Genomic DNA, 16666 nt, shown 5'->3' with positions numbered 1-16666 from the left:
ATGAGGCCTATATTTGGGGTTTAAGGTTGAATGGCAGTAAACACAGTGCAAACAAAGTGATCAATTTAAAGGGGAATGACAGCCCAAAGGGGGCATCCTGCATGACTTCATACAGAAAGGGCCATTTGGAGACTATTTAAATGGTGTTTACTTTCAGTGAGCTGTCCTCCATGAAACAGCAATGAATGCCTTCCTTTTCCTCTTTATTCAACTCACTTGTACCCAACCCCTCACAGAACCAGCTGCAAACAAAGAGAACACACTGTGCTTACATTAGCCCCACGTTTTTCCTCTGTGGGAGCCAGAAGTCTGTCACACCCCTGGATGACTTCATAGCCAGGCTTGGACTTATTAACAAAGCATCAGACGTGGGGGCTGTGGAGACAGCCAGAAGCAATGGTGCTCCCTCTCGCTGGCTTGAGCAAGCAAGCTCATCCTCCCTTTAACACAGACTCCCTCGAACAGAGAGCCCCACCCCCACCCACTGTCTCAATTGGAACATTGAGGCATATTTCGATAATCTCACAAGGCTGTGTGCCGCGAGGCATCTGTCCTACAAGCATGGCAACAGCTACAAGAAAATCCAAATAAACATTTTCATCTTCAAAACAGGACTGAAATTCTCCTTAGAGATAACTGGATTTTTCAGGAATAACAGGACTTGGAAGGGGTTGGTTTTCAAGTTAGAAGAGCCGATTTAAAGGGTTGGTTTTGGCTCTCGGTGAAGATCAGAGTTACTCATGTATCATGCGCAGAGCCCTAGGTTTAATGCACAGCACACTAGACACAGTACAGCAAGAAGTGACTTCTGAAATTAAGTCCACTGTGCCCTAGACAGCTCTAACACTATTACCTGAGTCAGCATTTTCATTCACTGCTCTGCAAACTGTCTTCACGCTAGCACCATTACCTGAATCAGCTGTTTCATTCACTGCTCTGAAAACTGTACTTGGAATAGCTTTGAAGACTTGCTTTATAAAAAGATAGTGCAGGACCAGTGAAGAGAGAGCGAAGGTGACAAAGTAGTCAGCTTCAGCTCACTGGGTGGGAGCAGGGGAGGGAGAGGAATGTGAGTGTGAAAAACTTCACTATTTGATACAAGCATTTTTTATTATTAATGTATTTCTTTATTTTCATCTATTGAGTTGGTTTTAAAAATTAATTTATTCACATTACATCTCAATTGTTATCCCATCCCTTGTATCCTCCCATTCCTCCCTCCCTCCCGTTTTTACCCTATTCCCCCTGTATATGATCATAGGGTATCAAGTCTCTTCTTGGTAGCCTGCTATCCTTCCTCTGAGTGCCACCAGGCCTCCCCATCCAGGGGACATGGTCAAATATGGGGCACCAGAGTTCATATGAAAGTCAGTCCCCACTCTCCACTCAACTGGATACAAGCATTTTTTTAAAAATTTATTTATGTATTCACTTTACATCCCGGTCATAGGCCCCTCTCTCCTCTCCTCTGCGTCCCACCCTCCTTTCTGCCTTCCACCTCCCTATTCTTCAGAAAAGGAGAGCTCCTCTACCCATCCACTCCAGCTCCTCAAGTCACATCAGGACTGAGTTCCTCCTCTTCCCCTGTGGCATGGTAAGGCAGTCTCATCTGGGGAAGTGATCAAAAAGCAGGCAACAGAGTCCATGTGAGACAAGCATTTTTATAAAAGAGAAAAAAAGAAAAATCAAGGCACTGTAGTCACTTTTAGCCACACCAATTAGCAATACTGAACTAATGAGGTCTATGAGTAGTCAAGTCCTGCATGCCTGGTACACCTCTGAAACTCCGAAAGCAGCTGCCGCTACATACTACCTACTTCCGCAGAAGAGCAGGTTGGCTTTATCTTAAAAAAAGCCAAGCATCTCACAGAATGCCTGCCATTTAGAGAGGTAGTGGATGAAGGTTGTTGTTAACTTGGCAGAGTTTTTGTCTCGCATATATGAAGCCCTCAGTTAAATCCCTAGCACCATTTAAACTGGGCATGGTGGGTTCACGTTTGCAGTGCCAGCGCCTAGGAGGTGAAGGCAGGGACACACATTCAAGATCATGAATGGCTGCGTAGCAAACTTGAGGCCAGCCTGATCTATATGACACCCTGTCTCAATTAAAACAACAACAACAACAAACAAACAAACAAGCAAACAAAACCCAATAAACAAAAACCAGTTCAAAGCCAGTTCAAATCTTTTTTTTTTTAAGCTTTTGTTGTTATTTTCTCTTAAAATGTAAAATGGTATAAAAAGTCTTCCTATTGGAAGCACTCACAGAACTCCAGGAGGCTCTCTGCTGTGGGCGGACGGAGTGAAGCCCTCAGGGATGCCCAGATGGTGTGTGCTTTCGTTCAGCACATCGCATTTCACTCCCCAAACTAATGTGTCGCCTACCTTAAGACTATTTCTCTAGCCACAATTCCTCTTCAGAGTCCTCTTCCTGTCCAAGCTATTCCATAGGCAGGAATGCTTTGGGAACAGCATCACAGATGTATACTGCATAGGAATACATGTATCCCTAAACGTATATGAGTATAAGACAACCACATTAATATATATGCAGATCATGAAACACATGTAAGTACAAATGCACACACTGAAAGGAATGTAGGCTCCCCATTTTCATTGCTGTCCCCCCTCATGGCATCCTTAGTCATCATCCTTGGGTGCTTCAGCAAACCTCAGCATTCTTTCTGTCACTACTATTGAGACGTTCCATTTACCTGACCTACTTTATGAGCTTTTGGCACCTCTGGCACAGCCATGGCCATGCCAGTCTTCCTCTACTGTTGTTCGAGGGCTATAACTGACATCAGATGGGTCGGTGTCCACCAGCCTTCCCTAACCAGGCCAGACAGTAGTTTCAAAGGCCAGTGCCACCCTACAAGGCCTCAGGTCTCCTTCTCTGCAGCAAGGTATAGCCCTGCACACAGGAGACCAGGAGAGACTAACCTTCAAAGGTAGAAGAGCGCCACCTGCTGAAGTGAGAGGTGCTGTGTAGTTTGAGAGTGCCCCTTACCCCATGGTCTCAGGGCTTCCCTAAAGGGACACTGGCACCAGGCTTGTTAGCCTACCAGATCTCCGGATGGACATGACTCTAAGGCAAAGGGCTAGCTCCCCTGAAACACAAAGGATACCAGTGGACTAAACACCACCTTTCCAGAGGTTGGTCAGAAGGCAAACATTAATGCCTTACACGCAAACATTCACGAATGTCTAATCCAAGACAAAATTGCATACCAGTGAGAATGGGTGAATAAAACAGATGCTGCCAGAAAGACTGTGGTAAAAAAAAAAAAAAAAAAAAAAAATCATAACTTTTACATACACTGTAATACTAAGCAAAGTGCTAGGAAGCAAGCAAGCTAGCGAACAACGAAGCAGAAAATGAAAACACTGAGGAGTATAAGATATCTGAGTTCAAGTGAGTGATAGAACAGCCAAACACAAGCCTGGCTTGAAGGTCGCTTTGTACTGGAAACGATGACTATGTTTACTCTGCACTATGCCTTCAAAGCGTGCCCACCCCACCCCTCAGAGTGTGTGCATGCACTAGTCCAGAGTGAGTTTCCAGTTCCAAAACCAAGAAGCTTTCTCTACTTTGCATTTCCTTTTTGTGGGAAAAGTACTTAATCATAACCATCCCTAATGCCTTATAATTTACTGCCTTCTCACTTGTAATCCCTACTTGTACACTGTGGAGCATTCTTAACACTGTTGCTGATTTTAAGCCATCAAAATTGGGGGGAAAGTTGGCTTTTAAGCTAGGAGAGTCTGACTCTTTAATCATTTTTCCTGGAATTTCCCAGACACCAAGAGGAGAATGTCAGAGCCAGTCCACATGGAGAGTAGCATTTTGCTCCCGATGAAGTAACGTTTATACTTTTTACTTTTGAAAAAAAAAGGGGGTGGGGGGGGTGAGATCCTAGAAAAAGAATTTATTTGAGGAAGTAGAAATATACCAAATTAGATTTGTAAAAATAAAGCTAGGGCTCAGAGAGATGGCTCAGAGACTGAGAGCACAAACTGCTCTTGGAGACGCCAAGTTTGGTTCCCAGCACCCACACTGTGGCTCACTACCACCTACAATCCCAGCTCCAGAGGATCTAGTGCCCTCTTCTGGCCTCCACTAGCACTACACTCAAATAAACACAACTTAAAATCTTTAAAAACAAACAAAAATTTACTAGAGGAAAAATGATAGCATATTGGTTTTCTTCCTTTTTTCTTTTCTTTTAACATTTAGTGAGAGAAATAAGCATCATAAGCATCAAGGAAAGCAATGAGCATGGAATCACCTCTGTCATCACCTACATTGGCTTTAAATACCAAGAGCATTCTACTTTAATCTGATTTAGTAGGCCATATTCAACAGGTACATTATGTGCCCTTACAATGCAGGAAGCATGGTCAGCAGGGACAGAGGCTGGCATAGACCATGGGGTACCAGTCCTGCCAAAATGTTTAAGCTGAGGAATTTGATTAGGTAAATGTTGGGGGATGGTCTGAGGTATTTTTATGCTAATTATTGCTTGCTGTCTGACCCACCTTTTGCTTAATAAAAAGCCATCCCACTTTGGCAGGGCAGGAGATAGGTAGGGCTAGGAGAGAGAGAGGAATTCTGGGAAGAAAAAAAGACTGCCAGGAGGAGAGAAGAGAGAGACCTGAAGTGAAGAGAGGAAAGCTGCCATGGGTTAGCCGAAGGAAAAACACATGGCCAGCATCGTAGATGAAGAAGCCAGGCCAGATAAAAAACATTAACAAGTATTTAAGATTATGGATGAGAAGTAGCTTAATAAAAGTTATTAGAAGCAGATGGCATGGGATTGAGGCAGGGATCCCATGCCTGTCCCACTAGGGGAGGTAGTTTAGAGGATTGATATCTGTCCTTCCCCAGGTTAACTAAGGCTTTTTTAAAATATAACAAGTGTCTGTGTCTTAATTGATCACTAACCAGGCCTACAGGCAATACAGATAATTTTTTAAACAATAAGTTACAGGTAAATGAGTCAAGCAAGTTCATCTATGCCCTTAGCTTTTCTGGGAAAAAAAAAAAAAAAAGACTACATAGCTAACAAAATTCTTATGGTGGTCACTGGCCAACAGCGCCTTACCATTAGCCTTCTTCTTAACCCCTCAGGAGAAATGATCTCCTCACGGAACACGGACTCCCAAGGTTCTCTTCTGATTTTTGTTTCTTGGCCAAGGGCGGCTGGCATCTCTGTGATTGGCTTGCAGGTGCTTTATGCCTCTCAGTCAGTCAGCTGGTGCCTGGTACATGGCCTACTGGGGCTGACGGAGCATCACTGTGATGGAACAAGATTGGCTGGGCAGGGTTGAGCTGCTTATGTTTCCAATGACAGCACAGCAGAGTTCAGGGTATGGAAAGGAGGCCCTGCAGAGGGAGCACCACCTCACACTCCCTTCATCTGATGCCTACAGTCGCAGCTGTGAATGCCACCCATGCTCGTAAGGACCACTCAGTCCTATCTACAGGCTTTAGTAATAGTGTTCCCTGCTTGCCCCCTGATAAACTTCAGTGATGGAGAGAGTTCTTTCTCTTTCTACCCGAACTATTCCTCAGGTTAGTCTGGGAAATGTTTTGTGATACCACCTGGGGTGTAAGTGGCATGGATATCAAATCCCAGTGAGCATCTCTTTATGAAAACTCTCCCCTTCCTGGAATTCTAAAAAAGAAGAGACCCACAAATATTCCTGGAAGTGTGAAGTTTTTCTGTAAAAATGTTGTGTTTAATAAGTTCTCTATTTTTGGGGGTCGGGGGAGGGTCTCACTGTATAATCCAGGCTGACCTTAAACTCTTGTTTCTCCCACGTCAGCCTCTCAATTATTCTAAATTTTTAATAATAATCTTTAAGTAGACAGACTGCAAAAAGACAAATAGGGGTAGATTTCAGAAAATATTTTCTGTAAAAGAATGGAAAACGAATGCTCTGGCCCTGTGAGCCTTCCTTGCAAACACTCACCTGTGCCTGGAGGAAGCCCCAGGCAACAGTCATATATACACATATATGCACAGTGGTGCTTTATTTAGCCATAAATAATAAGAAAATTACATAATTTCCTGAAAAATGAATGCAACTGGAGATCATCATATTAAGCGTAATAAGCCAGACTCAAAAAGACAAATAATACCATGTGTTTCTCTAACATGTGGACCCAAGGCTTTATACAGATACACACACAGACACACAGACACATAGACACATACACACATGCAGACACACACACACACACATACACACATACACACACACCTTCACCTTTCGGGACCCATTAGCGTCACTCTCCTGCTGTGAGGGCAATTTCCTTTCAGCAAATCTTAATCCCTGCATCAACTCTAAGTTGCTGGCTTACATTCTAGTGACTTAGCTAGCTAGTGTCTTTACTTGTGGTTTTACTTGGCTCTAAAGTTGTGCAAGAGTTAACAGATTTCTAGTTTGTAAGATATCATTCTAATATCTACAATCTAACGTCATCCAATATCTAATATAGAGTTTGTAAAACGTCATTCTAAAAATGCCTCAGTCACCTCTAGTGAATGAAGGGTTTTCTCTCTCCAATAACCAAAAACAGGGTTGGAGAGATGGCTCAGTTGCTAAGAGCACTGGATGTTCTTGCAGCATGCCCAGGTTTGATTCCCGGCACCCACATGGCAAATCACAACGATCTCTAACTCCAGTTCCAGGGGATATGACACACTACTCTGACCTCTGTACGTACCAGGTACGCATATGGTGCACATACATACATACATGCAAGTGCTCATGCACATAAAATAAAAAATAACTCTTTTAGAAAAAAAAGAAAAAGAATATTTATACATGAAAAGCTCAGCTAGGCACATGGTGTCATGTCTGTTTGTCAGGGCCAGAGTATGAATGAGAAAGTATGCAGGTGTGAGATAGGGAGGTTGTGAGAGACATAAACCTCTTGGGAGGTTTAGTGGCCAGGGGAAGATGCTATGGAAATGCCCAGGTGCCAGTGTCACAGACTACATCAATCCTGAATGTGTCAGGGAGCCACAGAGATGGGAGAGGAAGATCCCAAACGAAACAAGAACAACTTGCTAAGATAACTGTGAACAAGACATTAGAGCTGGGGCTGTCAGGTAACTTCCAGCTGCCACAGTGAGAGACAGTTTCAGCCACATGAGGATGGAGGTGAGTGGAGCAAAGGGAACCCAGTATGTAGACATCGGATTTGCTGGTGCATGCCAAAGAGGAGAGCCATGTCAAGGCACATGAAGACATCACTCTAAACACTCAAGAGGAAGGGCAAACCTTGGAGATAATTTATTACAGAGACCAAAGCCAAATTAAGAAACTGGTCTTGCTGGTTGTGGTGAGGAACACTTCTAATCTCAGCACTCAGGGAAACAGAGGCGGGCGGATCTCTGTCAGTTCAAGGCCAGCCTGGTCTACAAAGTGAATTCAGGACAGTCAAGGCTACACAGAGAAACCTTGTTTGGAAGAGGAGGTCAAAAAACAAAAACAAAAAGAGTAACATAGGAAGTGGCCTTGTTACTGTGACCCAAGGAGGTTACGGTCTCTGTTCTAACAGCCCCTACACACAGACACCAGCTCAGCATGTTAGTTTGACAAACTGGGATCAAAGAACAACAGGTTTTTGGTTTTTGGTTTTTTTAAATAAAAGTTAGCAATATCACATCATTTTGATCTCAAATAGAATTAGTAAAAAACAAAAGTGTCATTCGTGAAAAATCAGTGGTACAAAGTATAATTAGGGCCAAGGACACAGCTGTATCTAGAATTTACAAAGACCCAGGTCCACACCAACACTCTGAAGAGAAGTTTGGAGATGACTGAAGAGGCCAATCCAAAGGCTTGTCCTGGTTGAGCTCTATGTATCTAGGCATTAGACAAAGAATTCTCATAATTTCTACAGCCAAGGACAGGCATCAAAAACTTCTAATGGCTTGTGCAGACACTCCTTAAATTAAAGCATAGGAATATGCATGAAAGTGCCCACCACCATTCGCTACCAGGGAAATTTGAACTGAAACTATGAGATAGCATTTCAGGCCGCCTAGAGGGCTAGCTTCAAAGATTGATTGTGCTAAGCACTGGCAGGGACAAACAATAGCCGGAGCTCTCAGACGCTGCTAGCAAGATTCAAAACCACGAGAGCCCTTTAGACAGGACTGGCAGATAACGAAGCCCAAGTCAAGCTTAGAAGCCAAAACAGATGCTTATCACATGATACAGCAGTTCTACTTCTAGGAATTCATCCAAGAGAAATGCAGGCCATGTCTAAGAAAAAAAAAAAGTCACAAATGTGAATATTACAGCATAATTTGTAACCTGGCCCAGACAATCTAAATGTCTATAATAGGTAAGTGGATGAAATGCGGCTCATTCATGTAAGAGTCCTATCCATGGACTAAAGGCTAAGTCACAGGAGCACCATGCCAAAGAAACGCCAGGCCCACTGGCCGACACAGCAGAGCTCATCTCTGGAGATGGAAATCAGGTCAGGAACACAGCAGGAAAGGCTTGAGGAATAAGTGCACACAACAGAGCCTTTCTAGGTGATGGAAACGTCCTGCGCTACCACGGGGCAGTGTCTACCATGCAGGTGTGTGCAGTGGTCAGCGCTCACTGAACAATACATTCCGTATAAGTGGGAACCCACACGGCAGCACAACAGGAAGAAAGGTACCACATCTAGATCTAAAGTTTGAGTTACAGAAAATTTCAAACCCCCAAGAGTATGTAGGCAACAATGTCAAGACTTCCTTTAAAATTTCTGAGGATTATGATTCCTCTTCAGAAATGCCACATTAGCACTTGTCTCAGCGAGAAGAGCAGTGAGGTAGGAAATGTACACTGAGGGCTGGCTGCGGAGTCCACAGGATAGAGCCAGCACTCGGGAGGCAGAGGCAGAGGGATCACAGAAGCTCGAAGTAAGTCACCATCCTCACCCAGCCCTCTCTTGAAGAAAAAACTAATATCTAGCTAGAAATTGTTACTAAGTAAATACATTTCACAGTCAATCAAAAATGAAAAGACACTTAGAAAATGAACTATAAACCCACTTTTGGAGAAAAAATAAAATAAATTAACTGCAAAACAATTTAAACTTAAGAGATCAAAATGAAACACCAATTCAAGCACATGTTCAAAGGATGATTTAAAACTGGGTAAAATGTGAAACAAAAACAGCAATTCCTAAGGATACGATACACAGAAAATATAGAAGAAAAATGAATTTGAGTCTCAAATTGTATTAAATTTCCCACTCCTTTAAAGGAAGAGCAGCACACATGTTCAGTTTACTGAGCAAAACAAAAAAGGCAAGTAAGTGAAAGTGACAGCCTTGCTGCCTCTGAGGCAGGGTTACCAGGAAGCTGAGAAAGGGGAGTACGTAGGAAATTGCACTGGGCTGGTACAGTGCTTTGCCTGCTATGCCACATAGCAAGTTTGAAGATGGCCCGGCACACATGAACCCCTGTGCCAAAGTGTGTAGCACAGGCACTGAAGCAACAACTGAGAAGCTAAAAGGTTTCCATGTAGCAAAGGGTACCATCGGGCCAGGGAAGGCGGCCTACAGAATGGAAAAAAGTCTTTACCAGCTATACATCTAACAAAGGGTTAACATTCAGCATATACAAAGAACTCAAAAAAATTAACACCAACTGGGAGGTTTGTACCCAGTTTAAAACTAGGGCATAGAATTAAACAGAGTTTTCAATATATGAAATAGAAATGGCTGAGAAAAGTTTTACAATAATTTAAACATCCTTGGCCATCAGAGAAATATAAATTTAAACTACTTTGACACTTCATCCTATGCGACTTAAAATAGCTAAGATTTTAAAAAGTGACAGCAAATATTGGCTTAGCTGTGGGAGAGAGAAGCACTTATTCACTGTTGGTGAGAGAGCAAACTGGTGCAGCCATTGTGAAATAAGTAGAGAGATTCCCCCAAAAGCCAGAAATATGATCCCGCTGTATGAGTCCCGAGACCATCCCCAAAGGACAATACATGCCACTACTGAAGTGCTTGACCATCCATGTTCATTGCTGCTTAACGGCCACAAAATGGAGACAGCACAGATGCTCATCAACTGAGCAGCGGATAATGGAAATGTGTTACATTTACACAATGGACCGTTATTCACTAGTAAAGAAAGATGAAATTATCAAATCTGCAGGTAAATGGATGGAGCTTTAAGTAAGCATTCTAAGGGCGGAAACAGACCTAGAAGCCCAAACACTGCATGTTCTTTCTCTTGTGTGGGTACTAGCTGTGAACATTCAGATATGCATGCTTAAATTAGAGTTTCCATACAAGTCAGGAAACTAGTAGCATCCATGGAGGAGGACATTAAGGAAAAGGAGGTACCACAGGAAGTATGGAGGGGAAAGGAGAATACTGGAACAAACGGGCTAGATGAGGTGAGGTTGGAAGGGCAGGGTGGAAAAGAGTATAGGAGGGTGGAAAAGAGTATAGGAGGGACAAGAAACTAACAAGCAAAAAAGACCTTGAAAATGTCACTAAGACCTACTACTGCAAAATTTCCATATATATGTATGTGTGTGTATTGCAATAGTGTGTGTATATATATGGTTTAGAGAAAGTTGCTCTAAAACAGAGACATTGCCTTCCCCGACATCGTAGACTATCAAATTAAAAAGTACACTCCTCTGTGAGTTGACAGTGGAGTTCTCCATAGATCCCCAAAGGCTGCAGGCTACTGTCCTTGCTCCTGGATACCTTCCCGAACTTGATTATAAGGCCACATTGCTGAAGACCTTATATACCTGATCATAGCATATGGAACAATAAAGCTGGTACTGATCTGAAAGAGTCATTCCTCCTGGCTAGCTTTCATAGAGCTGGGAGGTTCTATGCACCACACAGGGGGAGGAAGAAAATCAGCAGTCCTGCCCAGCTGTGAAGTCAGTGCGCTAGTGTAACCCATCTGTGGTCTGGAAAGAGATGCGCACTGCTAGAAGAGCGGCTTGAACGTTACAGGAGCAACCAACCACTTTCTGCCTGGATGGAACTCATCCCTGGTGCCTTTAATTGGGATAAAAACCCATGGGCGGCTGTTATCAGTCCTAAGGAAGAATCTAGTGCTATCATTCTTGTAAATGGACACAGCAATAAATTGCCCCTCTGCGCTTATCTCTGTACCCAAACATGAATGTATTTGTCAGCTCTCATCAGAGAAGCTTCTTTTTACAGTGCAGAGACTCACAGCCTGGCAGTGCACAAGGAATAAGAGACTGAACTAGCAGCTCTAAATGGGACATCTATGCCACATCCTCTCCATGCAAGGCTCAGGGATATCTTGGAAGAAGTCAGGGACAGACTATAAGAGCCGAAGGGGGCCAGGCGTGGTGGTACACACCTTTAATCCCAGCACATGGGAGGCAGAGGCAGGTGGATCACTGTGAGTTCGAGGCCAGCCTGGTCTACAAAATGAGTCTAGGACAGCCAAGGCTACACAGAGAGACCCTGTCTCCAAAATCCAAAAAAGAAGAAGAAGAAGAAGAAGAAGAGGAGGAGGAGGAGGAGGAGGAGGAGGAGGAGGAGCCAGAGGGAATGGATGTCTGCAGCAAACGGTGTCTGCTGAGCATGATGGTGCACACATGAACCACAGCACGACACCACATAAGACTAAGGCAGCCAGACTCCTAGCACTGACCTGGAGGAACACCAGAAGTCCCGCCCCCAGCTAAGGAGTTTCTGGAAATTGATGACTGCTGGGAGAGGAATGCAGCCCCTGAGAGGCTGCCCACACTCCCCAGATGGTCCAACACTCATGCACACACAGGCAGCACTAAATGAACTCAGAGGGAGGGAAAGCTGGGAGGAATTGGACAAGAAGGTATGGAGGGGGTGAACTTGATGGAAACACATATGTGCACGTGTATGAAATTCTTTAATAATTGTTAAAAATGGCTGTCTCAAATGGACTGCAATGAAAAATATTCATTCTACTCCAAATTATAAAAAGTAAAGTCCGGTGTTCATTTATAAATTTATTATCTAAAGGTTCTACATTTAAGAATAAAAATGTTAAGCTTAAGAATCTGGTAGATATGTAACAAATATAACCTGCAGTGAAGCCAATGACAAATCAGAGCAGATAAAGTCGACAACACTAGAGCTTTGTGTGTGGAAAATAGACAGGATTTAGACTGTCCAACTAAAAGGGAGCCCTTGCCTGACCCATGAGCACCATATCACGAGCACCGAGAGCCACATGGCACAGCCTAGACAGGCCTCAACTCAGACCCAGTCACTCACTGATTCATTCAGTCATCTTCTTGGGAACCTAACGCAACTGTACTGATAACAGGAAAACAGTCTGATGATAAAAATATCTACCAATGTAAGAATCTGGCTATTGCGGATGTACCTAGACAATAAACCAGTATGCTCAAATTTAAAATTATATTTTTTAAATGTCTAAGCACCTGAAATATGTTCAATGTACACTATGAACAAGAAGATCAAATGACACTGTTGTATACCACAATGAAAGTTTAGTACCTCTGGATCCACACGGTCTTAGGTGCTGGGGTAATGTAACACGTAAGCAGCCATTCTTCCTGAACTTATTTCATGTTGGTTTTTGAATTGTTATATGTTTTCGAGTTTCTGATAAGTATGTGGGAAGAGACACCATATTTTACACTAAGAAACTGCACTGTTGCCTGGCATTAGCATGCTGAGGACCTCAAATGGACAGTGGTGATTGAACAAGCAAGTACTTCTACAAGACACCTGGGTGATGTGTTTGCTCTTGCCACAATCTTTCTGACACATCCTGGGTTCAGACTTCCAAGTCCAGCAAGCTGGCTAGCCTGCATACTACCTCTCAGAAAAGCAGACAACCACACACAGATACCACGTCCAAACCACACACAGCTCAACTATAATGTGCTGCCATGACATACTTGCCTGTTCAGGAAGTCTTCAACCAAGACCACCCACTTTTGCTCCACAAACCACCATGTAAGAGTGATGCTGGACTCCTCCGTGAACTGATAACTCTGGCTCATAGAGCCTGGAGCCCCATACCCAGACTCCCAAGCCCTGTGCTTTCTCTGGCAGGGTTTTTGTTCCAACCTCACCAGCAAAGCAGCTCTTTAGAGACCATAGCACAGCCGATGGACCCTGGGTTTGCTGTGTGCGTCACACGCACATAAGAAAGAACACATGTACTGTACCTTCTTCAAGCGGTGTGGGCTTGGCAGAATTTTCCCCACTCATTAAAACAACAAAAGATGCAGCTGCTCGAACTGTAGCCTGCCATGTTGACATGGCAACGGGTGGTTCCTGGCATGGAAAAAGGGCCCGGTTGTTGATGGGGGATCCCATGGTATAAACACATGGCCTGCAGAAGAAGGACAAAGACAGAGAAGGGAAGAATCTTTCAAATGAGTTGCCACTTATCTCACTACCATGCAGGAAGGTCATGGTGAGCTTTCCAAGTAGTAACACTTGAGGCTTTGTAGTTGACTCTTTGAAAGAATATTGAACTGAACGTGTCAAAGGCTTGCTATGCCAATAGCTCAGAGGTTCCTCCTCCCAAAGGAATCACTTAACTATGCAAAAAGGTGTGTGTGTGTTTTAAGAGAAAAAAAAAAAATTGGATAAGGTTTTAAATACTACTCTGCAAAGTTTTAATTTATGCTCCCCTTAGGCCTTTCTGCCTTCAAAGGAAAAAAGCTTCAGAGACATTCTTCCAGACTTTTTGGAAAGTATTCTGGAAAAGAAAACACGGCTGGAGATCTCTGTGATTATTAATCTTGGAAAAACAAGCGGTGGTCTCAAAGCCAGTGCTGGCGGGCAGACCTGCCTCCTCCCCAATCCCCCTCAGTCTTGGAAACCACCTTCTCAGACAGAGCCGTTGTGGGGATCCTTGTGTGGAAGCCAAGAACAGGGCTTGGCGCAAACAGGACGGTGAAGGTCACAACAAGCAGGCTTGTGCTGGGAAGGCCACAGGAACAAGTCCATTACTAAAGCAAGGTATGAAACCAACAGCATGAGTGTGGGCTCACGCTACGCCTCCCAAACCACGCAGGCTCCCTTTCTTTCCACGATTAAGTCGTAGCTGACAGTGATGGCAAAGACTTACAGAATCAGAGGAAGCCTTTCTTACACCACAAAGAGGGCACAGCACTTACTCCTCAGGAAAACAACTTAGAAAAAAAAAGCCTTTATTTTTCTGGAGTTCAGACAAGTGTTGATTAATAAGCCTGATTTACAATGTAAATGAACTGGCTAAAGTTCTTGCAGATAGATTGACATCGTTATGACTGAACACTAATTTGTCAGTACAACATATGAAAGAACACACAGGATGGTGGCTTTCCTCTTTCATCAGGCCCAATAAAGAAAAGAAGAGCCAGGGTCTGGCAAGCAGAGATAACTTAATACAGAGACTATTATGCAAGTGATAGAGCAGAGAAAGCCAGCAGGGACAGTGAGGCAAACCAGAGGAGGCACAGCAGTCAGCAGCTCTGGTTCCTAGCAGTTACAGCAGCAGGGGTCATCTGGAGATGGGGCAGACTGTTCATTAGGGCAGAGACAACAGAAGTGACTCACAGGGGGCAGGGATGGGGAGAATGCCTAGGTTCACTGCAATCTCCCACCAATCAAACTTGGCCGGAAGACAGCAGGTAGGCAGAGATATGCGTCAGACCTCATCACTAACAAACCAGGCATGGAGGCACAGACTGGAAGCCCCACTCAGCACTGGGGAGGTGGTGACAACTGGGACAGGGCTTCACAGCCAGTGTCAGCTACACACCAAGTTTGAAGCCAGCCTAAAAATATACTATTTCCAGCTGGCCTCCTAAATTAGGCTATCATGGGGTGGGGCTGCTCTGGCCTTTTACCTGTCATGAGTAACATGAAGGGAGATGGGTCAGCAAGTCTTTGATTCTGTAGGTCAAGCTTTTAGATATGAACACAAAGGGGATATTTCTATATAAGGGACAGGGTATCCCAGTAATTTCAATGAGTTCTGAGTTCTTACTCTGGTCCCTTTGGATTCTTGATTAATTGACTTCACCTCCTTCAACTGTCCGGCCTCAGGCTGTTCCAGACCCTAATGAGGAAGGCTGTTTGTGCTTACTTCTTCCCAGTGATGGCCAAAGACTCCTGCAGTAGCTCAAATTGCTCAGCTAAGTGAGGTTGAGAGAGTCAGCTCAGAAAATTCTACCTATTAGGAGTGGGCTTTCCCCCTCAGAGCCCCTCAGAGGAAGGCACATCCAGGGAGCTAACCAGCATGCAAAGGGACCCACTCCCACTACCAACTGGCCGGTCTAAATCCTGCTTCCTCGGCACTAGCAGACACCTGGAAACAAGGCTTTCTCTCCTAACAAAGCAGAATAGATCCTGAAACATTTCTTGTTCAGGAGCCTACAAGCCTCTTCAGAGATATGTGCACATGTGGAGTTAACCCACTTGTAAGATCACACTGCCCGGGACTCCGGTGGCGGTGGTGTGACTGACATGCACAGAACAAGTGTCTGTGCTCTTGGTTCAACTGCCTAGGATAATTTTGGGTGACTCTGACAGTCTTCCATCCTCAGTGGCTGGTTGGCCAGGTGCTGCTTGCTGTCTCATTCAAGTGTTGACTTATTATACAACACCTCCCGCCTATGCTCTTGCGTATGTGGCCTCAAGGCATCCTCTATCAGCCTCCATCACTGTTCCTTATGAACAACCAGGTTTGAGATGAAGGCACATCTAAGAAATAATGGAAAGGACTAACTAGAAGGACTGCTCTCTTATTTTTATTTTGTATGCACGTCTGTAAGCACAGGTGTGTGTGTGTGTGTGTGTGTGTGTGTGTGTGTGCAAGCGCACATGCACGTGCGTGCATGGGTGGAGACCAGAGGGCAACTCCAGCTTTGAAGCAGCATCTCGCACTGGCCTGGAGCTCACCTTATAGGTGAGGCTGGCCAGCCAGTGAGCTTGTCTTCAATATGTAAGTGTTGTGATCACACATGTGCACCACCATGCCTTGTATGTAACATGGATTCTGAAGACTGGGCTCAGGGCCTCTTGTAGCCTGAGCCATCTTCCATCCCAGAATTAGGATTAACCAAGGAATGTGCTACGGAGAGGGGAGGGAAACAAGTGGGAAGAACTCTCAGAGGCAGACCTTCTAAGCTGCCTCACCTCAGAAGCCCCATCTCCTGCCGCTTATACCATTCATAGCCACCTCCTGACAGCACCAGAGTTGGCCTCTGACCAATGGCAGAAGGCACAGTCTATCCCTTCTGAGACTTGTTTGGGGACAGGGTCTCCCTATGCAACCCTCACTATGGAAGTCAGGCTGGTAAACTTCCAGCAAGCTCCCAGCCTCTGCTTCCCATGATGGGATTACAGCTGTGAGCCATGACATTCTCATCATTTACAGAGGAGGGGGGATAGACCCAGTGACTGGGTCATGAGGACATTAGTCAGCTAGTAAATGACCCCACAGTGAGAAACAGAACCTTCTAGCCAACTGTCAATCAGAAGCTGTGTCTACAATGACCCTGTAAGAGAATTCAGAAGGTTTTCCACCTCCAGTCAAGCCCAGCTCACAGCCTGACTGCAACCTTGTCAGAGATTCAGGGCCACAGCTAGCCTGTAATGCTTCTTCTGGATGCCTGGCCC

The 16666-nt window shown here is 44.5% G+C and overlaps 1 protein-coding gene across 1 annotated transcript in view; it reads right to left on the bottom strand.

The window, feature by feature from the left end:
* The window catches only part of Aopep (aminopeptidase O (putative)), a 234916-nt gene that overhangs the window by 209992 nt on the left and 8258 nt on the right, over nucleotides 1–16666 (bottom strand). Inside the window, exons 2-3 of the mRNA XM_051151139.1 lie at nucleotides 13219–13385; nucleotides 4321–4330 (exon numbers count right to left, since the gene is read on the bottom strand). Of these exons, the coding sequence (XP_051007096.1) occupies nucleotides 4321–4330; nucleotides 13219–13385 (177 nt within the window). The remainder of the gene's footprint in view (nucleotides 1–4320; nucleotides 4331–13218; nucleotides 13386–16666) is intronic.

Source organism: Acomys russatus, chromosome 9 (genome assembly GCF_903995435.1).
Source record: "Acomys russatus chromosome 9, mAcoRus1.1, whole genome shotgun sequence".
Classification (NCBI taxonomy): Eukaryota; Metazoa; Chordata; class Mammalia; order Rodentia; family Muridae; genus Acomys; species Acomys russatus.
Note: the sequence above shows the minus strand (reverse complement) of the source record. Positions and strands in the feature narration are given on the sequence as shown.